We start from the raw sequence: 25,166 nt of genomic DNA, 5'->3' as shown, positions 1-25,166 counted from the left end.
CTCGAAGGTACAGAGGGTAGTGTTTTTTATAAGTGACAGTACACAAAAAATAATAATAATAACATGTGCCAGGCTGTATTAACCCTCCAAAAACAATCTCATCACAATGTAGTACATGGTAAATATTGCATTTTTTTTGTGAGAGGTTTTACGTAAAAAACTGTGGAATCACCTTTTTAAGGACTGACCCTTGATTAGTGGACTTTAACTTTTCAAATACTGCATATATATCATGATGGAGAGACGTCCCAAACTCTTGACTCTACGTAAGCATTGGCCCTGAAAGGTCAAGATGGTTTGAAACACTGGCATTGTGAGCTATGTTCATTCCATAAATGTAGTATTCTTTTATAAATTTGTTTATGAATAAAAAGTCCAAATTAGTACGGTCTGAAAACAAAGGGCAGACTCCAACGACAGGTATCTCAAATCTGTTCTCCTCTATGGCTCAAAATGCTGGTGTGTAGTAAAAGGTGACATTACCATGATAAATGGATGCCTCATGAAACCATGCCACATCTTCTGGCCGAAAAAGGTTGAATATGAACATCAAACGACACATAGAACCATTTAACATTTTATTTCACAGCTGCAAAACATGACATACAGTAACCCTAGTCAATGCAATGCATCAGATCCATTTAGATCTGCAAAACCAGACATGGGTATGTCACTATTATATTATTACACAATAATACATCGCTAATACTTCTGTGTATCACCACCCTCAGTTGAGCCGATTGTAGACGTCCTGAGCCCACATGGAATTGTGTTCGTAGCAGATCTTTCTCCCTATAACTGTTTGGACTCTGCAAAAATGACAGAGGGAACAATTCATTTGATCCACCTTGTTTAGATGTACTAGGATATCCATTTGTCTATTTATCTCATCATTAGCAAAAGACTTCACGGGCAGACTTACATGAATGCCTGTTCCGGACAGGAGCTGTGAGTCACAGTTATGCTGGTCACACGCTTGAATGGTAACGTTTTATTGGAAACGTTTGGGCAGCAGGTGTGAGGTGCTGTGCTGTAGCGAGGTGCTGTGCTGAAGTCCACTGCTTGGGCTGTTGGAAAGTAACCAGATGAAATCAGTACAAACATGTCTCTGAGCAAACTCTGAAGTCGATGAGCAACAAATAGAGATCACTTACGCATGGCGTTGCACCAGCAGACAGTGAGTAGCAGCATTCCCAGGGTGAAGCAAAGAGTCTTCATGATGATGATGATGATGATGGTGATGATGATGATGATCTCTGTCTTTCTTCTTCTTTGCTGTGATAAACTCTCCGTTCTGCGTCCAATTTATAATAAGCATAATTCCCACCCCCCCAACACCTCCTATGCGTTTCAACCACAGGACAGCTCACATGTCTGCTGCTGTCTCGAGGGGAGGGAGGTTACGGTAAATTCAAAGTTTTTTTGCTGTAAAGATTAAATCGCCTCTTGTACCACAGGAGATGGAACAATCGCTTTATCTTTACATCTTGGTTTCTATTCAGTGACAGGAAGAGTTATTTTGAACATTCATGTTCATCATAAACTTGTATTTGTTTTCAACAGAGCACAAAATAGAGTAGAGCAGACAACAGCATTTTACTCAACAAATTAATTACATTTCAGGGGGCAGATATAGAGTTCAGACAGAAAGATCAAATGCACAATATTTCCTAATTATATATACTTTTTTGGTCACAAAGACAGATGTATTGTATATTACATCAAAGCACTTGGCAATGTAACATTCTACGGTCCGAAACGGGGGTGACTACCAAACTGGCAAAGTAAGCAACTGTTTGGCTGGCTTTTTTTTATTTGATTGAAAATAAGTTTGTGAATATGCACCAGGTAGAGAATAATATCAGATGGCATGTCAAGGGCCTTTAAATATGTCCTGCTTTATTACTTGATCCTAAGGCCCTCATTCATAGTGGCTGTGGTATTTTAAAGTTATTCTCATACATTAATGCATGCAATTAAATAATTCAAAATGTTCACAATAATTGAAAATGTGCTAAATGTAAATAAAGTAAAAGAAATGGGTGGTAAATAATGTGGCCCTGCAGTTTACTGTATTCCCCCATGCTCCCCTATAGCAGGTTAATCCAGCTGTGGATCCAGCCACTAAATAAAACCGCATCAAAAAACCTGAACTGCCAAAGTCACTGAGTGGATTTTTACAAGCAACAAGAGCTAGATTAAGATTTCAGTTGTCCTTGAGAACAGACAATACTGTATACTGTACTGTGTGATCAGTATGGAGGGTTGGTGTATTGTATTTACATATACAGATCATTTAGGGGCTGGCATCAAAAATCGAGATTCAAATACATTTGATCAAATATATTATCCAACGACCGTTAATGGTAGCAGGCTATTGTCAACGTTTTGGTTTCATTAAATGTTTGTAATAAAAGAAAAGTCAAAGTTCAAGGTTTTGTAAGTACAAACTATCTTTAATCGGACGGCTGCAGGAAATCCCCAGTCACTAAACATGTCTGTGGCAGAACTTGGTTTCCTTCCCCTACTGATTGAAACCATGAAGTTATAAAGATCTTATCACAGTTGTTCAGATGCATACACACAAACAAAGGTTAAGAAATGCGGCAGTGACCTATTTTGTGATCACCCAGAACCCAATTAATTTCCTCATCTGTAGTTTATTTCCATTACACTGTCAAAAGTTTTTTATATGACATGTTACTTTTGGAACATCTATTTGAGAGGCGTGGGTTCATGTGTCACACTTTGACCAAACATATAATTGTTTCTGTATGTCACTGTGACAAGCAGAAATTATGATATAACTGTCAAACCCAGAGCTCCTTACTTCCTGTTTGATTCATTGCAAAGATACCAAACATATTTCATACAGTATTTCATACTTCACTCTGCAGTCTGTGGTGTATCTCAATAGGTTTTTATATTGTGATTAAGGGGTCGCACTTAAAAGGTGACATATTATGCCCATTTTACCACAGTTGATATGGCCCCTTGGGGTCTTAATGAAATGTCTGTAAAAATGTTTGGTCAAAATACCACAAGGATCATTTAAAACAGCACCCTTTTTACCCTGGCTAAAACAGCCCTCCTCAGATTGACCTGTTTTGAGTGCCCACCGCCCCGCCCCCTCTCTCACCAACAACCCCCCCTCTCTCACCGCCCTGCCCCCGCCACACACACACGCACACACATACACACACACACATACACACATACACACCACACATACACATACACACAAACAAACACACACACACACACACACACACACAAAGACAAAGGGATCGTGGAGGGGCTACAGCTCTGGAGGCTAAAGGCCGAATTATAGTCGGGTTGTACGACGCACGCATGCACGCAAGACACGCAACACGCCCCTTTCGTATCCTCTGGCGGCTTGCGTGCGTCCGCCAATTTTTCTAACTATACGACAAAGCAACGTGAGCCAGGCTATGAGGAGCCGGAGTGGCGATGTAAATAAACACTCGACGAAGAAGAAGACGTCTCTTTGTGTGATTTGTCTTCGACAAACAATGTTACAATGTTACGCCTAGTGTTCATGCGGTGAATTGCGTTGCAACACTCGCAACACGTTAGAGAAGCATAAACCAAAACGAGTCCGTCGATGCAACTGCGTGGCCTTCCGCGGTTGCAGTCGCAGGACTATAATTCGGCCTTAACACTGCTGCAACACAAACTAGCAGCAAGCTAGCGTTAGCTCCCCACAAACAGCTGTTTTCTATTTATACCTAAGTTACGAGCCACAGCCCCCTCCTCAGCTCTTTTTTCCAGAGTTTAGGGGACGGTAGACATGCCAGATACCCAAATTAACGTGTAGAAGCCCTACAAAAGTGGAATTTTCATAATATGTCCCCTTTAAAGGTGAATGGTGTCTTCACTTCCTCACTCATTGTTTGCAAAACAAGTTTCTGACTGTATCATTGGAAGAAAGGGCAATGTCGTCTAGTGCAGCTATATCACGAGATAATATATCTCTAAGGTGATTAGGGCCAAGTATTATAACCTTTGTTTTATCTTAGTTTAATAATAGAAAATTGCGGGTCATCCAGGTTTTTATGTCCTTGAGACATGCTCGAAGTTCAGTTAATTGATTACTTTGCTCAGGTTTTAATGACAAGTATAACTGGGTGTCATCCTCATAGCAGTGGAAATTTACCGAGTGTGTCCTGATAATGTTTCCTAGTGGAAGCATATATAATGAGAATAAAATTGGGCCAAGCACAGAACCCTGTGGAACACCATGGTTAACTTTGGTGCGCACAGATGACTCATCATTAATTTGCACGAATTGGGAGCGATCAGAAAAATAAGATTTACACTAGTTTAGGGCGGTTCCATTTATGTTAATTAAATGTTTAAGTCTTTGTAATAAAATGTGATTGTCAATTGTGTTGAATGCTGCACTGAGATCTAACAGAACGAGGACAGACACAAGTCCCTGATCTGAGGCTATTAAAAGGTCATTAGTGACTTTTGCTAAGGCTGTCTCTGTGCTGTTCAAATGTTATCATTGAAAAGGGTCCTAAAGATATTGCTATTTAGGGATCGAGGAATACTGGGTTGGGTGGAGGTGTGACTCTCTGTCAGCCTGGCTACAGTGCTGAAGAGAATCCTGGGGTTGTTTTTGTTTTCTTCTATTAGTTTTGAATAGTAGGCAGCTCTTGCTTTGTGGAGAGCCTTTTTATATTCTTTAACACTACTCTTCCAGTCTATGAGGTTTTCAACATGGTTGCTGGAGTGCCACTTCCTTTCTAGTTTTCTTGATAATTGTTTTAACTCATTTGTCTGGGAATTATACCACGGAGCTAATTTACTATGTTTGACATTTTTCTTTTTTGGGGGGCTATTGAGTCTACTGTTAATCGTAATGAGTCTGCAGAGCTATCAACGAGGTGGTCGATCTCAATGGAGCTCGGGTTTTTAAAGAATTTGTTGTTTATATCGACGGATAATACGGGTTTAAATGTTATTGGAATTATTTCCTTAAATTTAGCTACAGCACAATCAGGTAGACGTCTAGAAAATTAGTTTTTTATTAGTGGCATATATTCAATTATTGAAAAATCGAAGGTTATTAAATTATGGTCTGATAGAACTGGATTGCGCCGAAGTACTGTTAAATGTTCAATTCCGACACCGTACGATGATACAAGGCCAAGTGTGTGGTCACAACAATGAGTAGGTTGGTATACACACTGACTGAAACCAATTGAGTCTAGTATCGAAATAAATGCTACGCTAAGTCTATCTTTATTATTGTCAACATGATAATTAAAGTCACCAACAATAATAATTGTATTTGTTTTTAGGCTTAGGTTTGATAAAAACTCAGGGAATTCCGTAAAAAATTCGGTATAAGCCCCCGGAGCACGGTAAACTACAGCAAATATGATTGGCTGTTGGTGTTTCCTGGATTGGCGTGGAAGACTAAGAACAAGACATTCAAATGAGTTATAGCTCCACCTCCTCGCCCATATTCTCTGGGAACCTGTGAATTTATATGACTAGGGGGAGTAGATTCATTTAGACTGACATATTCATCAGGATGCAGCCACGTCTCAGTGATCTAATGTTTAAAAGACCACATTTAAAAGTCTTAGTTTCCTGTGTTGTTTCAGAGGTTGTGTTAATTTGTATTCGATTTTTGTGTGGAGTTCTCGCTCTGTTATTGTTTAATTTTAATAATTTAATCGGACGGTGGACAGACACAATCTCTATGGGGTTGTGTGACTGATCCAGAGGGAGCGCAGAGAAGTGTTTAGCACTGCAGCTCTGCTTCCTGGTCCCAACTCTGGGTTGTCATGTAATAGACTGAGTAATATTCCTAGATAAGAGAGCTGCTCCATCCCAAGTGGGATGAACGCCGTCTCTCCTAACAACACCAGTTTTTTTCCAAAAAGTTTGCCAATATCTACAAAGCCCACACCATTTACAGGACACCACTTCGACAGCCAGCGGTTAAAAGACAACATGCGGCTGAACATGTCATCACCTGTTGTGTTAGGTAGAGGGCCAGAGAAAACTACTGTGTCTGACATCGTTTTTGAGAAAGCACACACCGACTCAACATTAACTTTAGTGACCTCCGACATGCGAAGCCGGGAGTCATTGCTTCCGACGTGAATTACGATTTTATTGTATTTACGTTTAGTTTTAGCGAGCAACTTCAGTTTAGATTCGATGTTACCGGCTCTGGCCGCTGGGAGGCAGCTGACTGGTCGCTGGTGTCGCTAACCTGACGTATCTCAGAACCGAGTCGCCAATAATCAGAGTTTGTTTCTCAGCGGGTCAGTCGCTGAGTGGAGATAATCTATTTGTGTGTGTGTGTGTGTGTGTGTGTGTGTGTGTGTGTGTGCGTGTGCGTGTGCGTGTGTGTGTGTGTGTGTGTGTTTGTTTTCCCCAGTTCCTGTTCTCCTGCTTATTGACCTGCAACCCTGAGTCTCACTCCACAGTCAAGTTGTCAAGCTGGCATCTCTATGTAAAGACCGGTTCATCCCACAAGACACACCCATGCTGATAGCAACACTCCGGCCGCCTCCTGTCTTGCATTTTGAATTTGGTCACTCTGTAACACCTACTTTACCTGTGAACAGAATAACCTGCCCTCCTTTAACACCTGCCATGCTTCAAATTGTTTGGATGCCTGCCGGAACGCTCACCTAGTCCTGCCTGCCTGCTGATTTTAGACTAATATTTGTTATTATACACGTTAAATCTATGTGCCACACATCAAAACAGAGATTTGTACAGTTAAATGGTCAAAGCTGAACCATTCCAATTTGAAGTAGTGGAATCTTGATTTGCGTGTTTACTCTGTTTATTAGGGTAAAATGGCCTCGTTTGGAGCTTGTCGCGCAACAGACCTGGGATCAGACTGTGTATAAGCTGACCCAGCAGCTGCGTGTGTGGGCCTTCGACTGCATATGAAGGTGTAGACTGGTCGCAGATCAGCGCTGCTGGAGAGTGTTTACGGACTGGGACCCGCCCCATCACGTCAGAAGACCCGCTGAAATTCAAAGTTGGAGGAGGAGGAGGAGGAGACTGGAGGTTTCTGTGTGTTTATGTACAGTCTGTGGTCAGAACCATAGGTCAGAACAAGAAGAGCCCTCTCCTCGTCAGTCAGAACTCTCCCACATCTCCTCAGGTACGACCCCACGTTGAGCTCTTCACTCTGCACGTTGCTAACGTTACACGCTTTGGTTTGTTCCTGCTAATATTAGCTAGCCGTTCTCAAAGCTAGGCTAACGTTTTGTCGAGCAGAGTTGACTCTTGCATGCAGCTAATGTGGCTAATATAGCTGTTGGGTTATCAGTGCAGTTAGTTGAGCTAACATGACGGTTTTTATGTGTTGGCAGCGTTTCTCAGATGACGCAACGTATTCAGCTGACTTTCTGCTAGCTCCGCTAGCAAAGGAACCGAGTCATGTTGGAATGAGGCGAGGTGAAACTGTGGGGCGTTGTTCGCGTTTCATAAATCTGGGACACACACGAAACGTTTTAACCCCGTTAGCCCGTTTGGCACAAATTTAAGATCTAGCTTCAGTCGTTTTAATCGAATAGTCATCAAATAGTTTTGAACGTATACAAACTGTAACATGGTGACTATGTCCATGACCTTCCCTGTTAAGCAATCTCCTCTTTATACGATAGAATAAATCAAACTTTATAAATTCCGAAGCAAATTATTGTGCCAGATAGCAGTAACGCTACAATTTACAATCAGTAAAGAGTACAGTAGGATCCATCTTAAGAGGTTGGGAAACAGGTGTCATCAATGAAGATTAGAAAACATATACAGTGTGTAATGTCTCTGTTTGCAGCTCATTATGGAAGCTGGCGAGGAAAACAACGCAAGCATGAAGAGACAGAGAACACCTCTGTCAGATTCTGAAGACAATGTCTTCTCACCCTCAGGTTTGTTTGTGCCTGTATTAACAAGAATGGCAAGTTTCACATATATATATATATATATATATATATATATTTATTGCTTGCATATCATTTCCTTATCTCCATTGTTGTCTCCTATGTGTCAGATATGAATGACGGCCAGAAGCGGCGGCGTCTGGACGCAGCAGGTCAAGAGAACCGGAGCCCTAAACCATCCAGCTCTGGACGACTAGCTGAGCTAGGTATAAAGGCCGATACACCGATGGTTCCCTCAGTGCAGTCCCGGGTCCACCAGCTCACCCACAGAAGAGAGGGTAATCCTGCCTTTATATATTGTTCACCCAGCTGCATCACAAAGCCTGTAAAATAAAATATGTCTAGATTTCTGATTGCTTAAGTCTTCCAGATTATCTGCATGTAACACTAACTATTAAGTCAAGGAGTTGAGTAAACTGTGTGACAAACAGATGATAAATGCAGTAGTTTATAACAGTAGTATGCATTTTCACTGAAGAAGCTCCAACGGCCCCGAGGTGCTTCTCGGATCCTGGGGCTGACAGCCCAGCAGCCAACGTCCTTGACAAGGGCTTCAGGGAGCATCTCCTTGGTAAGAATGCATACGAACACATGCATAATGGAGAATATAATAGATGGAAGTTGTCACAATGCGAGTAGAAATTCGAGTGTGTAAATGTGAATTATTTGGGTGGAGTGGTGCTAGTCCCTCAGCATTCCAATGAATGCCAGTTCTTAACAGGACCCCACTTTGTAGCATTTTATTGGTGCTTGAAGAAGTGTTGCAAGGTATTCCCAGAAATATCACACGTTTCACGTGCGTGCACACACACACACACACACAACCTCTCTGACACAGAAAGACACACAGTGACTCATCTGATGTCTTTGACAGTTTAAAACGTTTTTTTAAATGACACCACAATATCAACACGGATCACCACATCATGATTGATACTTTTTCTTAAATTAGTAAAATCTTTCTTCATAGCTGCATGCATTAATACAAAATACAGATTGTACTTACTCTGCTCTCTTTTTCTCTTGGCTGACACACACTGACACGCACACACAAAAAGAACACAGTGTCATTTGACATATGTGACGAAAACCATACAAAGGTGTATGAAAAGACCAAATTACGACACAAAAACAATTCTTTCCCAAGCTTTTATCCATATAAATGGCTGATCCCAATATCCGGTTTCCACTGTAATGTTTTCCAGGAATTATTAGAATTTTGTCAGGGGGGTGGTATAAATTTGGACTTAGACGGCTGTCTCACAATTCTCTATGCAGGAAAAATCCTGTTAAGAAGTTATTTCAATATAGATCACTACAGGTTAAAGGTCACTCTGACCTCACATCCATCACATTCTTGTGAATGCGATAAGCAATAGAGGGACATCATAATATTCTACAAAAAAAATTCTCTGGTTATTCAGCACCTTAACTCAGGAAAATAATCGAATGACATTGTGATGTTATTTACAATTTGTCAGACACTGAATTGGTGACAGTAATCTTGGGTGTCCACCTTGAAACTGGTTATCATATTGGTTTCCTTCCAGATTGAAGATGTGTGTGAAAAATCCACGCTTGTGGATTGTTTGCTTCTTGGCAGTGACATCTAATTTCAGTTATTGGCCACTGTCATGGCTGCAAATTTTAACCAATCAACTCATGAATCAACTTTATTGGCATGTGAACAAGTACAAGGAACAGACTATTTGCTTTCTCTCAGTGAACATGCACACTAATACAGTACTACGTGGAGAGCATCACAACATAACAAATAAAACTAGAATGGTGCATACCTACCCTGAGGTGGTAAAGAGAGAATTTCTTGATCCGTCCCCTTTATCCAGATCCACACTACAATTTCATGGTTTCTTAGTTTGCCCATTTCCCATCCTTCCACCAAGTTTTGTGGAAATACATGCAATAGTTTACTTAATCTTGCAAATAAACAAAAGGGTGAAAACGTTCAAAATAAACTTACATTAATTTTGTATTCATTTTTATAGAACTTAGGACACTATGGAGAATATCTCTAGTACATTTGAAGGTCTTCAGCAATAGATGCCGATCACTCGTTGATGTTAGCAACCACCTTATTTATTTATAAACTAATTTGAGATTTATGTTTATTGTCATACCAAGAACAGATAACTTAAACTGGGCTGGCTTTACTAACTCAAGTCCACTTGAAGTATGAGCCATACAGCTGAAAATATAAATTTATGGAACTTGGTATCAGTCGATACTCTCTGAAATCCCAAGGAAATCGTATTTCTAAAACTGGACTTCATTTTTATTTACGTTTCTAGAATGCATATCTACCTTTTTTTATTCCATCCAGGTGAGGGAGAGTTCAGTCAGCGAATGGGGCGGTTTAAAGTGCCTGTTCTTCAGACTGGCCTCACACCGAGCCCTTCCAGCCTGTGCTCTCGAACCCGATCCAACTTAGTATCTGACATCCATCAGAAACTCCAGGTCACGACGACACCCAGCTCCAAGCAGGCCTCTCGCATTCGCCAGGTTGGTTGACCTATCTAATGACAAAAATCAGTAGCATTTACAAAACTAGGAACAGCATATTTGTAGCTCTTAAGTTCTCATACTTAAATGTGTAAGTGAACTTAAACATTATTTGATGAAATGGATCATTATGTCCTGTAAATGATTTGTAGAACTATTCAGTTGGGACGGTAATTCTTTAAATGTAAAATCGTTCTACACAAAGGCTAATACCAGTCCCTGTCTCATTTTAAATGTATGAATGGCATAATTTTATATCTGTATAATTCCTATTTAATTTATGTAATTTGACAGTAAATCTAAAGAGGGTGTGTCTAATGTTGTTTCTTGGTTCAGGAACGGGATCAGGAAATAAGCCAGTTACATTTCCAACCAATAAGTGAGAATGCCTGGCTAAAGAGAAGCAGCTCTGATCCCTTATTGGCTCAAGTGAGTTTATTTTGTTGATTAAAAAAATATCTTTGTATCTGACATTTTTATCGCCATGATAAGACAAGATGAGAGAGCACTGACAAACCTTGCTATATTTCGACTGATGTGGGGAAAAGAAGGAATTTACGGTGGGGTTTTTCTTCTGTCCCAAACAACAATAACTTGATCTAAATGTCCAATTTCTTTCCCATCAAATTATCTTTCTGGTGATTCCTACCAGCAGTGCAACATACTGACATCAGCACTGTACTGTGCCCAGTGTTAAACTCTGATATTATGGCTTCATAAAAACAAACCAGGTTGACATTTGGATCTGCTTTAAATATGATGAAGCTATAAAATCACTGGCAAGAAAATCACAGAACTGAGGAAACCCCTAAACCTACCACATAGACACTGCGTGCGTTCGGTACAGGCTTTGTGTGAAAAGAATTTCAAACATTTACCTAAAAAATGTATCAAAGTTGAAGTGTACAATCCACCGCAAGCTCACATAATTACATCATAAAATCTGCTCCAGACCTGACAACCTGATCATTATAAGATGAGGATTTGAGGCCGATGAAGCAGGGCGGTTGTACAAGGTTCCCTTTGGTTTTGAGGGGTTATCTTCTTTTTTTCCCTAGTCACTCTGTGATTTACTCTTTTGGCAAGATGTGTTATTGTTGCTGCTTCTTTGCAGGATGGTAAAATAATTTGGTTGAAAGCACTTTGCTGATGTTTGACTAAAATCCTCATTGTTGGTTGGTGGAATAAAACTAGACAATAATGTTAAATTGTTTCTTTTAAACCTGATTGTCCAGAAATTTTGTTGAATCTAAAAAAGGATAAGGTTGACTCGAGCAGAGCTCAGACCTTAGGCATTTTGGGCAAATTTGACTTCGATATGCATCCTCTAATTGTCAGGTCGGCCAAAGTTAATGTGGTTCATTTTATATTAATATATATTGATAACCTCAAGACTTTCAAAAGTCTTTAGTGTATCAGGTTCAAGGATCAGGGATTCTCCCTCTTTCGTCGCCGGCACATGTCCAAAGGGACCTGGTGATTGAAAACTCAATATGTTGTTTTTGTGGATGTAATTATTGTTTCACTTATGATTTAGTCTCTTTTACACTTTGAGTGTTTTTTTTACACACCTGCCTGTGTAAACATTAGCAGGGAAGGAGCACTCCTGGCCCCTCATCTCACTCCTCCTGGGTCCCTAGATCTGGAAGGAAAGTTCATTGGCCTCCCATGCAGCCCAGGGATGTGAGTCAGTGATTACTCTCAAGTCACTTGGTGCACATGGGAAATACTTTGAGCCAATGCACTTGGTAATTTTGTTTTGGTCCCAGTCTTCAGAGGAAAGAAATTCACCTTTTAGATTGTCTGTGGTGTGGTTTTATGGAAGTGGGCTGTTATCTTCTCACATCGTTTCATTTGATGCTGACCAAATATTTGTAGTGTCTTTTCTGTTTTATTTGAGTCAACTTATTTATTTGCAATGATCTACATAAAACTGAGCTAATTCTTATCGGGCCAATATTGTTCCGCTCAGCAGGATGAGGATGAAGCTGAGAAGAAAGATGGTAGCTTCAGTGAAGCTCCTACATCAGCTGCAGAGAATCCATCTGCAAACACAACAGGTAAGACTCTTATGATGCTAAAGGGTTTTCCCCAATAGACTATTCGTAATGAAATGTTTAACTTCTTTCCTGTGAACAGACTTAACCCTTGTAAAGTATGAATGTCCTTTATAAACAAAGACCTGAAAATGGTGAACTTTGTGTAAATTATCTGAAAATATTATACATGGTGACAATTAAGAATTGACATGTCCAGCAGCCATATATGGATCCGCCCTCTGCAAGACGTATGCCAACTGCAATATTTTGCAACACAAAGAAGTTATACAACTCTTCTAGCTATCAAGCAGCGACAGATGCGTCAATGGAATTAGAATTATTTTATAGTTTGCATAATAATAATAAAGTTAAACAGAGAAATGTAAACTTATTTATGAGGTGTAATTTATATATTTATTTATAATTGATTCAAAGTAGGGGTGAACCTAACGACTTTTATTAATTAATCTAACAAGCAATTATTTTGTATTGCTTGACATATAATAATGAATTTATCAAAAATAAAATTTCCTCAAGCAAAGGTCCGAAACATCATAATGACTAACGTCCGTTATGATTCAATACCAAATATTTTCAAGTAGTCTGGTACTTGTATCAATGTCTGCATGAAGTCAAAAACTAAAATAAAGAAAGTACAATTCAATAGCATTTCAACAATGTTTATTAAAAAGGTTTACACTGAACTGGAGGAAACTCTATATCCTAGATCACGTGTATGCAGAACTTAAGAACAAATTTGTTTGTACGAAGAGTTCTTGCACATACTTGTTACATGCTCTAACTTATGTTACGTTTGCTGCTTTGACATTTAGTGTTAAGATGTGAGACTAATCTTTCAACAGGTCAAATATCACATTATGACTCTGAAGCACCAGTACCTGTTGAGCTCAAAAGCTCTAGTGAAGGGCAGCTGCAAATTGAGGAGAAGGAAAACACTCCTCAGGGTGAAGAAGTCATGAAAGAGAGAGACCACAAGACTTTAGTTGGAGATGAAGAGCGGCTTGGGTCAGAAGAATCAAAGACTGTGTTGAAGCTGTCTTTTAGTGAGGATCAGAGTTTCTCCAAAACATGTTTCAGTGAGGATCCGAAAGTGTCATGTGATGAAGACAGGCTACTAGAATCAACTTTTCCCCACGAGTCAAACAATGTGAAAACCGGCTTTTCCAAAGCAGCTGAACAGAGCAGGAAAGATAGTTTTTTATTGGAAGAAGATGAAAAGATGGATGATGATTCTTTATGTAATGACGAGTATATTGAGCCCTCAACAGACGAGGAGTGTCGGTCGTGGAGATATCCTCAGTACAAGGTCTGCAAAGAGGGAGAGTCTCTCATGTCTGAAGAGCTGCAGGAAGATGTTTGTGCTGAGGAGAAGCTGGAACTATCTGGATTGGAAGAGGAGAAAGGAGGCAGTGTTGCAGATCACAGTGATCCCTCTGAAGTCCAAGACAGTGACTGTGATTTGGTAAATGTCTCTTTTGAGATGGCCAGTTCCTCTGAATTGCAGGAAGATGATGAATCTACACCAGAAGAGGACTCTGTGGCAGACCATTGTTCTTTAAACAGAGAACATGTGAGCATGGATTCCAATCAAGAATTTAAAGAGGGAGCAGCCAGTGGAGAAACTGGTATTTCTACCACAATGCAAGACCAGAAAGACACAGAGGAATGTACTCAAGAGGATGATTTTTGTCAACAGTCAGAAGACATCCTAACAATCGATATAAAGGAAGAACATATGGATCTAGAGTCAGGCCTAAATAGCAGAGGGGAAAAAATAACATCATCTCCTTTTGCAGATGTAGCTCATAAAGAAATACAGACGGTGTATACAGAATTTCAGAGAACCACTGAAGAAGCAGCACAGTCAAAAAAAAAGGCCAATGTCCAGCCTGTAGACGTTGCTGCAGATGATCCGGCTTTAAGTTTAACAGAGGTCCAGGTATCAGAATGCAGTCTGAAAGAGGAAAAGGGTCCAGAAATAGAAGAAGAAACTCACAAGGCAGTTGGAGGAGAGTGCTTAAAGAAAGTCACATTTATCCTGGAGCCTGAGCTAATCAATGACTCTGCACTCTCTGAGGCCAGGACCTCTGAGGAGTCCAGAGCAGAGACGAGCATGTCAGGTAAGACCAGTAAGGGTGTATACAGTGCCTTGCATAAGTATTCACCCCCCTTGGACTTTTTCCCATTATTTACTGTTACTAACTGGAATTCAAATAGACTTAAATAAACTTTTTCCCGTTTGATCAACAAAACATGCATAGTACTTTGGAGGTGAAAAATAAATTTTATTTTGACACAAACAATAATGAGAACAAAAAAGTTGACATCTGTTGGGTGCATAAGTATTCACCCCCCTATGTCAATACTTGGTAGAACCCCCTTTCGCTGCAATTACAGCTGCAAGTCTTTTGGGGTATGTCTCTACCAGCTTTGCACATCTAGAGATGGAAAGGTTTGTCCATTCTTCTTGGCAAAAAAGATGAAGCTCAGTCAGATTGGATGGAGACCGTCTGTGAACCGCAATCTTCAAGTCTTGCCATAGATTCTCTATTGGATTGAGGTCTGGGCTTTGACTTGGCCATTTTAAGACATTAACATTCTTTAATCCAAACCATTCCTTTGTAGCTCTGGCTGTATGTTTAGGGTCATTGTCCTGCTGGAAGATGAACCTCTGCCCCAGTCTCAAGTCTTTTGCAGACTGCATCAGATTTTCTTCAAGGATTTCCCTGTATTTGGCTCCATCCATCTTTCCCTCTATTCTGACCAGTTTCCCTGTACCTGCTGAAGAGAAGCATCCCCACAGCATGATGCTACCACCACCACGTTTCACTGTTGGGATGGTGTGCTCAGGGTGATGGGCAGTGTTGGGTTTTCGCCACACATAGCGTTTTGCATTGAGGCCAAAAAGTTCAATTTTGGTCTCATCTGACCAGAGCACCTTCTTCCACATGTTTGCTGTGTCTCCCACATGGCTTCTGGCAAACTCCAAACAGGATTTTTTATGGATCCCTTTCAACAATGGCTTTCTTCTTGCCACTCTTCCATAAAGGCCAGATTTGTGGAGTAGACGACTAATAGTTGTCCTGTGGACAGATTCTCCCACCTCAGCTGTGGATCTCTGCAACTCCTCCAGAGTAACCATGGGCCTCCTGGTTGCTTCTCTGATTAATTTTCTCCTTGTCCGACTCTTCAGTTTGGGTGGACGGCCTCCTCTTGGTAGGTTTGCGGTTGTGCCATATTCTTTCCATTTTCTTATGATGGATTTTATGGTGCTCAGAGAGATGTTCAAAGCTCTGGATATTTTTTTATAACCTAACCCTGCTTCATATTTCTCCACAACTTTATCCCTGACCTGTTTGGTGAGCTCCTTGGTCTTCATGATGCTGTTTGTTCAGTTATGATCTCCAACAAACTCTGAGTCCGTCACAGAACAGGTGTATTTATACTGAGATTAAATTGCAGACAGGTGGACCCTATTTACTAATTATGTGACTTGCAAATGTGACTTGTGAATGCAATTGGTCGCACCAGATCTTTGTTAGGGGTTTCACAGTAAAGGGGGTGAATACATATGCACTCAACACTTTTCAGATTTTTATTTGTAAATAATTGTGAAATCCATGTAATATTTCCCCCCACTTCCAAATGATGCACTATTTTGTGTTGGTCCATTACATAAACTCACGAGGAAATAAATTTTAATCTGTGGTTATACCATGACAAAATGTAGAAAAGTCCAAAGGCGGTGAATACTTATGCAAGGCACTGTATGTGAGCACTGGGCTGCCTGAAGACAGAGGTGGAGCACGTTGGGGACGTTGGTGGTGAGACAGATCCTTCAACACTAATAAACTGCACACACTGGGAAAGGGATGCTTGTGTGAATAACGTGTGGTTTTACAAAACTATTATTTGAGACTAAGTATGTTGAAAAGTGCTTCGAAACAGGCAAACAGGTGCTAATTAAGGTATAAAGGGTAAATGAGAAATGTATTTTGCCATCTATTATAGTTTTTTTTATATATAATGACTGGTTTCCTGGAAAGTCACCAGCCCATCTACCTTTTTGAAGGAAGTGTAATCCTTATTTGCATCTAAAAGTGATTTGCTTTATTTTTGTAATGTTTTGTTTCCTAGATGCTGAGCTGAGCTCTCATGATGAGACCAACACCAATGAAATTATCGATCGGATGTTCGACGAGGTGCTGGAATATGCTGGAAGGATGGAGGAAGAGAGGGGGAATGATGACGATCCTGAGAATGGTGATAGTGGCATTGGTGTTTGCTCTGGAGACAAAGATAAAATGGACACAGAGTCTAAGAAGGAGAAAAGTAAAGAGGAGGGAGAGGCCAAAGAAGAGTTGGATGAGAGCAAGGAGCTTGAAGGCAATGGAGATGAGTTGCTCACTTTCCCTCCCAGTGGCATCCTCTCTCCTCTCAGCAAGTCGGTTGAGGCATGGGTTACCCCTCTGGTAAGAAAACTTTTTACTGGTGAGATGTTCGTTCACAAGTACAATTTAAGGACATTTTCTGGCTTAAGTAATGTTGGGAAAGTTAATAGATACAGAAGCAGGAAAAATATAGTTTATTAATGTTTAATATTCCACCAACAGCGGCTGACAACAAGCATGGAATCCAATCCTCACTCTATGCTCCTGACGTCAGAGGAGACCCTCTCCCCTGCAGTTGACTCTGTTCCATTGTACAGGTAAAGGTCAAAACATCCACTCTATATGGAATAAACCAGAGACTATCTCAGTCTTGAATCATTAGGGTTTACTATCGTTTAGACTTTTTCTGGTGATGGTGCTAAATCGATTGTTTTAAGACTGTTCTGATGCCCTAAAGTGACAGAACCAATACTTTTTCTTTAAAAGAGCTCATAACAACAGTTGATAACAGTTTAAAGCACTCTTAAGTTTAAATTCTCACAAAATTACTTAATAAATAAAACCAAACCAACTAAAATAGCCTAACCCTTTAGGATAATTTTTGTTCTTAAAACAGAAAAAATACCACAGCTTCAAACTTTGGGGTCACACAAACCCAAATACAGAGCATCCCTCTGATTTCCTCAGATATTAATGAAGAAACTCGTACCAGGTCCTTCATTAAGAGTGTCATGTTCCTCACTTAATGCAGAAGTGTTGTCAAACATTTGCTGCACGTCCCAGTGTCCCAAAATATGTGTTGCAATTCGGTCAGATACAGACTGTAAAGGAAACAGTGCCTGGTTTGTTAACTAATTACAGTCTTGTGATTTGTCAGATATCACTCATGTGACACATCTCATTCAATTCGATATCATTATATTTGTATAGTGCCAAATCATAATATACATTATCTCAAGGCACTTATCATCTAAGGCAAGACCTGAGAAAATCTAAGAAATAACCTCTCCAGTTAATTTGTTTACCAAGTAGGATCAGATACACCTATACTATCTATTACTAATAATCCAAAATACGAGTGTTTATATATTGTCCTGTAACATTCTGAACTGTAATCTGATTGATTGTTTCTATGATGACAGTATTGATGCCTACCGTACTCAAAGGCAGAACAAGTTGCCCCCGATTCAGAGCGTCACTCCCGGGGTTCAGAGACGAGCTCCAGAGAAGTCACAGCTTCAACATTCTGTCAACACCAAGGAGAGAATCACGGTGTGTAACACATTTGATCATTTATTTGATTGTTGGAAGAAGACAAATTCTCACGGTATACCATTTATTATTCTGAGTTACTTCTAACCATGTTCTCCCCATTACAAAACACTGACAACTGAAAATGTAAACTGTACTGCAGATACTTGACTTGTTTGATTTAATTTTTTCTCATACAAATGTTCCTTTACCCATAATAGCACTTATTATTCTGTGTATCACCAGGCTCTTAATGAGGAAGCAGTCAAACTGCAGAGTGTGATCAGCCAGACCCTGCAGGCTCTGAGCTGCTGTACTGATGAGGAGCATGGACGAGGCTCGCTGGAGGAGGCGGAAGCTGAAAAACTACTGCTGGTGTCCTGTAAGTAGACCACATGGCTGTTTCGTTAGTTCACTCTTTTAGAATATATATTTCTTCATCACATGATTGAGTCTCTGGAACAACTAGTATATCCCCACCATTCAATCAGCGTTTCCCAAATAAATAATTCAATCGATGGCGGTAGCGTGGTTGCTAGTGCACAAAGGTTTCTCTCATGCGCAACAGATTCCAAGTGACAAATACAAAGACTAAGGCCCAATCCCATTTCCCATTTCCCAATCCCTTAGCCCTTCCCCTACGTATTGCGCGCTCAAGTGTAGGGGTAGGATGTCCCAATACTTGTTGGGACCGAGGGGTAGGGCTTTATACCCCTCCAAGCGGAGATTTTTCAGACCCTCACTTCGAACGGAGGGGTATCCAGAATGCCTTATGAATCACCAGCAAGCTGCGAGAGAGACCGACAAATGCAGTATTTTCTCCATTTAATAAAGATTAAAAAATTACGATAATGATTTTAGTTTAATATAATTTAAATTTATTATGGTCACTTTTTTTACAAAAACCTTAACCCACAGGAGCGCTGCCGCGCTAGAGTTTCCTTTACCCCGGAGGGGCCCCTTTATATTTAAATAATTTTAGTCCAGACTAGACCAACTTAGCACCTTTTTGAGTTTTTATGACAACTGAAGGCTACGACAGGTTCTCTTTCATGTTCGGGAGGGGGAGGTGAGGGGCATTCAGCTGCAACATGAAAATTCACCACTAGATGTCATTACATTCTACAGACTGAACCTTTAAAAATCTCGAAGTAGGAGTATTTTTATTATTTCTCTGTAGCCTTATTCTTGTGATGTATTTCAGGTGAGAAACGCTCTGCCCTGCTTGCGGAAGTGTCTAGACTGAGGGAGGAGAGGAACTCAGAAACAGGAGGGTCATCAGGGGAGGAAAAGGAATATGTTTCCCAGCAGCCCTGTAGAGGCACAGTCAGCATCACAAACATCCAGCTGCCACTTAAGTTTGAATTTGTCTGCTCCTCACAAAACCGCACAGGTAAAACAGCAAAAAGACATATCTGCTATTTTCTAGCTTGCTGGGTCACTCATACATCTTTTATATCTCTTCACTAAAAATGTGATTAACACAAACATAGTGATTTACATCCTCTTTAAAAGTACGTTTTTTGTACATGTTCAGGTAGACCAAGTCACTACTTTTTCATCCTGATCCGCTACGGGCCCTGCAACATCATCGCTACTCCACTGGCCACAGCTGCTGATGCTCAGAATGGAGACACCATCTCCTTCCCCACCTCAGTGACACTGTAAGTTGCAGTTCACCAGAATATGTATTGAATGGTCACATGTAAACAACTTTCATACGGTTTAGCACAGATTTCATATTGACTTAGTCTTCATCTGTAGAGAGTATAATGACATAATTAATGTGTTTATCTCAATTTAAATCTATGATGTTGATTAAATCTTGTTATTTTTTGTCCTCTGCTTGGTATTTCAGGAAGGACATTCGCTCATCATTTGAGATTGATGTAGAAGTCTATAGTCTGGTGAGATAAACACTTGCATTTTGATTTGCTGTACTTTGTTGAATATTTGAATATAAGTGGTTGGTGCCACAGATGCCAGTATTTATATATTCATATATACAATGCTACAGTTATTCATGCCCTGTATGTTCCTTAACACAGACGTGGAGTATTTCGTGAGCTTAAATGTTTGCTTGTGTTGTGGATGGAACATCAATTGTAAATAATGTAAACTTTCTAAAATGTTCTGATGTTTGTACTTTATTATCTACACACTTTTATACTAAAGACAGAAGTGTTTGGTGTGTTATGATGAGGTAGGTGAAGAGGCTCTCTTGGTTAATTGAGTGGATGGAGTGAGTATGCTCCACAGATAGTTGGCCTATTCTGTGGCTCAGGTACTGTGTAGGTTGCCTGGTGGGTTGAGCAGCATTCTGCTGGTTTGGCATGTTACAAGCTAGCATGTTGTTAGTTTGCTGTATTGCAGGCAGAAGTGATTAGACTTACTACAGTGGGCTGTCTCCCAAGTGTAGACAAACACTGTGCTAAAGTTGTGTTTTGGAGTGTCAAGATGCTTTTTGCAAACCTCTCTCTGTTGTATTATCCAGCTCGGGGCAGCGAAGCCTGTGAGCCCAGTCCTGGTGCGTGCATTCTTCCCATTCTCATGCACACCCTGTGTGATAGTTTCACAGACGGACCCAGTGTCAGTCGAACAAAATTTGCACAGCTGAAGTAGAAACTACTTGTGTTATTGCAAGCTCTGCCTGTCTGCAGAGGACAGTACAAACACTAGGAAATATTTCCTAATGGCCTCTGCCTATGACAGGCCTGTTGTCAATGTGTCTGTGAGAGAGTGGTCTACAACAGAGTAAAAATCCAAAACAACATAAGATCTTTCATGTGTCAAAAAACAAAACCATGCTCGTTTAAATGCAAAACCCTGAGGGCACTGGATCATAACTCTTTTTTCAGTTTCAGTGATAGAAAGTGGATAAATCCATTTCACAGTTTGATCGATGTGATGCATTGATTATCTTTTTCTGTTTTTGTGCCATCTAGTCCCACACTTCAGGTAGCAACTGCAGTGTGGACCGGACCACCACCAAGTCACGGGTAATTACATGACTTTCTTAAATACAAATAGATGTGACTTTATTAATGTCTAACTACCTTATTGTGTATTTGTATACTCAGGTTACACCTAGAAAGCTTTTGAACACTATCAAAGTGAGTACAATGTCTTTATTTCATACTTATATATCCAGGCATGTTTTATGCTGTTGGTTTTTTATGACTTGTCCCAGAAGTGTTGCGCCTAAACCTTTTCATTTATTTTTCAACAGAGATCCAGTAACACTCTGACATGTGAGTTGAGTTTATTTTGGTCAGTGCTAAATGTCATTTTCCCCTTTTCACTGAATCCAGTAACTCTAGAATAGTAGCTAGTAAAAGTTTAAGTAAAGCTTTGAGTATTTAATGTGGCATCAGTTCTTCTTTGTACTGAAAAGGCCTAGTTAAACACTGGTCGTAATGGTCAGGCGTATTTATTTTTTTCGTATGAGCTTTCATTCTTGTCCTTCAGCTGCTGCTACGCCTGCTCTCAATGCTCGTCGCTCCAGTAACTTTTGTCTCGTGGGCTCCCACAATATCACCTTGGCCTCACTGGGACACAGCAAGTTCCCTCTGGATAAGGTAAATGTCTTGGAAGAGCTGCTCACTCTGTCACATTACAGCCAAGATTGTTTCTGGACTAAGTAGTAAGGGATGCTTGGGAAAAGCAGGATTGTTTGTCAGATTGGTGTGCAGAACTTTGGTGGATGTGTTTTTGTGAGTACAGATGAAGTTGTTAATAGAGTCAATGAAAAGCATGGCACATGTCACAAAATCACTGTCACTGGGCTTTGCTCCTGTCTGCTTTTAATTTTTTTACTGAACAATCACCAGGGCAGCACTACATGGTACACCTACCCCTTTGCTCCCTTTATTATTCTCTTAGAACTTGTGCACTTGGGTAGGCTCACTGGTGATGTAACGTTTCTGTCTCCCTCCCTTGTCTCTGTCTTGCTTCTTCCACTCAGATGAAACTTGATGGCAAAATCAGGAGACTGCTGGGAGATGAATTTCAGGAAAAGGTTTCACTCTTTTCTCATATTGTCACCCCTTCACCTCTCACTTTCCACTCAGCTCCACTGCCTCACTGTCTTTATTCTACTGTTTTTGATTGCATTTACTCCTTCTAGTTCAACTTCAACCTTGTATTGCAATCCATTATGTTGATATTTTGACTCTAAACGCCTGTCCATTTACTTGTATGCATATTCCAAGGAATAAGTTCATAGTTAAACGTATTTGTGAAAATATTACTACAATTTCTTAAAAATTAGAAGTTGTGACCATGTCTGATCACTTTGTGACTTCTGCCAGATACTATTTTCTGTTTGCATCTCTTCCACGTCCTACCATTTCTCCTCCCTCTTCTCTCCTGGCCTGTAGGTGCCTTTTCTCTCTCCTCTAGAGGGCAACATCTACCTAAGACTAGACAGCCAGAGTCACTCCAATGTGCAGCACCAAGGCTTCCTGGTCAGTGAGGTTTTTATTTACTCATCTCTCTAACTACGTTCACACTGCAGGCTCAAGTGGCCAGAATCAGATTTATTTTTTTCCACTATGTGACCTAGATCGGATTGTTTAATGACACAAATCACATGGAATCTGTGTTTGTTTTTTATAGTCCGATTTGGGCCATTTTTGATTTGATCAGTGTCACACATTCTGTATTAGAATGTTGACATATAAAGCAAATAGAGATTTACATTATCCTCCTGTTGGAAATTGTAAAGCTTTTTTTACATGGTTGATTTAAATTTTGTGATATTACAATAATTTAGTCCATTTAAAACTATTATTATTCATTTGCAACCCTACTCTCCAAAAAAGATGACTTCATTTTCATAATACGATGAATAATACAATTATGCTAATACTTTTTTTTCATATTACAAATGTATTCTCATGTTCTGGAAAAATTATCTTTGAGTGGCCCTAATACTACTTTGTTCAAAGTAGACAATTTCATTTAAGAACATTTTATTGTGTTGTTGCATTTAGTAGTCTCACAGTGGTGTCTTCCTGGTTGTGTTCCCAGACAATGTTTGAGTTGGTCGGTGGATATGGTGTGTGGCATCGTAGATATTTTGTCCTGGAGGGATACAGCATGCACTACTGGAACCATCCTAATGACAGTGAAACCAAGGTATGAAAACACCAACACCCAAAATGTGCAGAAGAACTCTCCAAGTTACTTTGAGCAGCTTTGATTCAGTCGTGTGGGTTCACCTCAGCAGGCAGGGGGCAGCATCTCTCTGTCCAGCTCTCCCAGTCAGTGTGTCAGGCCTGTCGAGAGGGACTCGTGTGCTCGACCTTTCACCTTTGAGCTGGTGAGCAACATTCCACATCAGCAGCAGGATGACAGCCAGGAGGCATTTGCCAAGTAAGTCTGAATAAAAAAAAATAAGACGTTGCGAGTTTGTGACGAATATTTGTTGTGGTGTTCTTGGATTGTGATTAATTTACCTACAATGTGTTAATACTTGACCTAGAATAAACCTTTTCATCATATTTGATGTTGTACATTTTGGCCCATAGAATTCATCATCATGGTCTGTTACATATAATTACCACACAGTAAGCATGGAGTCTGCTCCTCATGTGGCTGCAGTGATGTCGCAGTGGGTGTTAAACGTTTGGCAGAAACACCTTCTGTGACATCATATTTGGGTTGTGGCTGGATACATTCCTGCAGATGAACTGATCACTGGTGTTCTTCTGTCTTGCTCAGGTGTTGGTTTTCAGCCGACACCAAACAGGAGCGATCGGACTGGATGGAGAAACTCAACCAAGTTCTTTTGGACGTTCACACATGGAACCGAGCATCAGCAACCAAAACAGAAAGTCAGCAGTCAAACACGAGCAGTGGGAACTTGAGGGAGAGCATACTGTAACTACATCGATATGCTCTCAGATGCAGTTGAAATGAGTTGTGTCTGTCTGGGATCCATGGAGGCATGTAGGGCTGGTAGATTCTTAATATCAGTGCAGCAGGAGATGAGCTTAGCCTCTGTTTCACTGATTAAACTCAACAGCCAAATTCTAAACATAAAACAAACCGGTAACATGTGATGTGTCATTTGAATTTATTTTTGGGAGATTCTTCTGTTTAAGTTTCGGTTTATTTCTTTTTATCTGAATCCAATCATTTACTGTTGGTTTACACTTTTATTTGCCAAGTTACAGTTGTCACTTAAATCTTTTTAGTTTCTCTTTACTTTACGTTTTATGTTCTTCTATGGCAATCAGCTGCTTTAGCCTTCATTGGCATTGTTATATTGTCACTTTGAGTAGCTAAGATGAAACTCCTCTTGTAGCGTATATATTTTTGAAATGATGAAAGGTAATATTGTATGTTTGTATCATTTAAACTGGAATGATAGACACATTTATTTAGACACTAATGAATATTGAAGGAGAAGGAAATGTTTAAATCTACTAAACTGATTTAGGATGAGAATTTATTTGAAATGGCAGGGAACTATTGAAGGAGTGCCAATGTTGGAATGGGAGCTTCTGTTAGTCGTTTAGGGACAGTATCTATTTCTGTCTTGTGAAGTAATAGGTTTTTGATCAGGGGCTCTAAATTGAAGATAACGTGGGCTTATGTTCCACTGAACCAATCAATATTTGACTGTTTGTAACTCGATCTCGAGTCTCAATCTATTCCTATTGTCGGCACAAAGTGTCACTGGTGTCTTGGGGTTGTACTTTTTATTCAGTGCCCATAAGAGTACGCTCATATTCTTGAGTACATGATTTGTGTCACTGCACATTTAAAGCTGTATATTTACATTTGTAGACTTGTAATACACCAGATGAAGAGACGGGGTAAAAGCGGGAACTATGGTGATGCTGCTGCAATGAATGTGGTCTGTTCTGTCTGTTGTCCCGTTCTTTTCCATGTATGTAAACTATCAGTCTGTCACTTTGTTATAAATGTTGTTGGTGTCAACTCTCATATGCACTTAATGTAAGGTACCAATAAAAGGAAAGGAATTCAAA

At 40.1% G+C, this 25,166-nt stretch overlaps 2 protein-coding genes across 10 annotated transcripts; one reads left to right on the top strand and one right to left on the bottom strand.

Moving 5' to 3' along the window:
• Positions 1 to 565: 565 nt before the first annotated feature.
• LOC128444756 (monocyte chemotactic protein 1B) lies at positions 566 to 1,383 on the bottom strand. The gene is made up of 3 exons (XM_053427404.1): positions 1,155 to 1,383; positions 923 to 1,067; positions 566 to 809 (listed from the first exon to the last, which is right to left on the bottom strand). The coding sequence occupies exons 1-3, from the start codon at positions 1,216 to 1,218 to the stop codon at positions 728 to 730; spliced, it is 291 nt and encodes a 96-aa protein (XP_053283379.1). The 5' UTR covers positions 1,219 to 1,383; the 3' UTR covers positions 566 to 727.
• si:dkey-30c15.10 (uncharacterized protein LOC559353 homolog) lies at positions 1,355 to 25,166 on the top strand. 9 transcript variants are annotated; one of them, XM_053427400.1, is made up of 26 exons: positions 1,355 to 1,405; positions 6,425 to 6,499; positions 6,846 to 7,165; positions 7,841 to 7,934; positions 8,057 to 8,224; positions 8,425 to 8,517; positions 10,288 to 10,466; positions 10,803 to 10,895; positions 12,060 to 12,149; positions 12,439 to 12,526; positions 16,664 to 16,998; positions 17,140 to 17,234; positions 18,060 to 18,189; positions 18,415 to 18,550; positions 19,373 to 19,561; positions 19,706 to 19,832; positions 20,027 to 20,075; positions 21,114 to 21,167; positions 21,249 to 21,281; positions 21,398 to 21,419; positions 21,637 to 21,746; positions 22,133 to 22,186; positions 22,548 to 22,634; positions 23,200 to 23,307; positions 23,396 to 23,544; positions 23,893 to 25,166. In XM_053427400.1, exons 4-26 carry the CDS (start codon positions 7,847 to 7,849, stop codon positions 24,053 to 24,055), a joined length of 2,640 nt encoding a protein of 879 aa, XP_053283375.1. In that variant the 5' UTR covers positions 1,355 to 1,405; positions 6,425 to 6,499; positions 6,846 to 7,165; positions 7,841 to 7,846; the 3' UTR covers positions 24,056 to 25,166. The 9 variants fall into 9 exon arrangements, with proteins under 9 accessions (XP_053283375.1, XP_053283376.1, XP_053283373.1 ...); XM_053427401.1 differs by having other exon boundaries at positions 12,057 to 12,149; positions 12,442 to 12,526; XM_053427398.1 differs by having other exon boundaries at positions 12,057 to 12,149.

The sequence above is a fragment of the Pleuronectes platessa genome, chromosome 7 (genome assembly GCF_947347685.1).
Source record: "Pleuronectes platessa chromosome 7, fPlePla1.1, whole genome shotgun sequence".
Lineage (NCBI taxonomy): Eukaryota > Metazoa > Chordata > Actinopteri > Pleuronectiformes > Pleuronectidae > Pleuronectes > Pleuronectes platessa.
This window is presented reverse-complemented; position numbering and strand designations above follow the sequence as displayed.

What these genes read in the sequence shown, in the direction of transcription:
- LOC128444756 (XM_053427404.1), bottom strand. Translation starts at nt 1,218, where the DNA reads ATGAAGACTCTTTGCTTCACCCTGGGAATGCTGCTACTCACTGTCTGC. An exon ending in CTGCTGGTGCAACGCCATGC is followed by an intron (nt 1,068 to 1,154) that starts GTAAGTGATCTC and finishes ACTTTCCAACAG; the next exon opens with CCCAAGCAGTGGACTTCAGC. An exon ending in TGTCCGGAACAGGCATTCAT is followed by an intron (nt 810 to 922) that starts GTAAGTCTGCCC and finishes TCATTTTTGCAG; the next exon opens with AGTCCAAACAGTTATAGGGA.
- si:dkey-30c15.10 (XM_053427394.1), top strand. Translation starts at nt 13,482, where the DNA reads ATGAAAGAGAGAGACCACAAGACTTTAGTTGGAGATGAAGAGCGGCTT. An exon ending in AGCAGAGACGAGCATGTCAG is followed by an intron (nt 14,647 to 16,663) that starts GTAAGACCAGTA and finishes TTTGTTTCCTAG; the next exon opens with ATGCTGAGCTGAGCTCTCAT. An exon ending in GCAAGTTCCCTCTGGATAAG is followed by an intron (nt 21,747 to 22,132) that starts GTAAATGTCTTG and finishes TCTTCCACTCAG; the next exon opens with ATGAAACTTGATGGCAAAAT.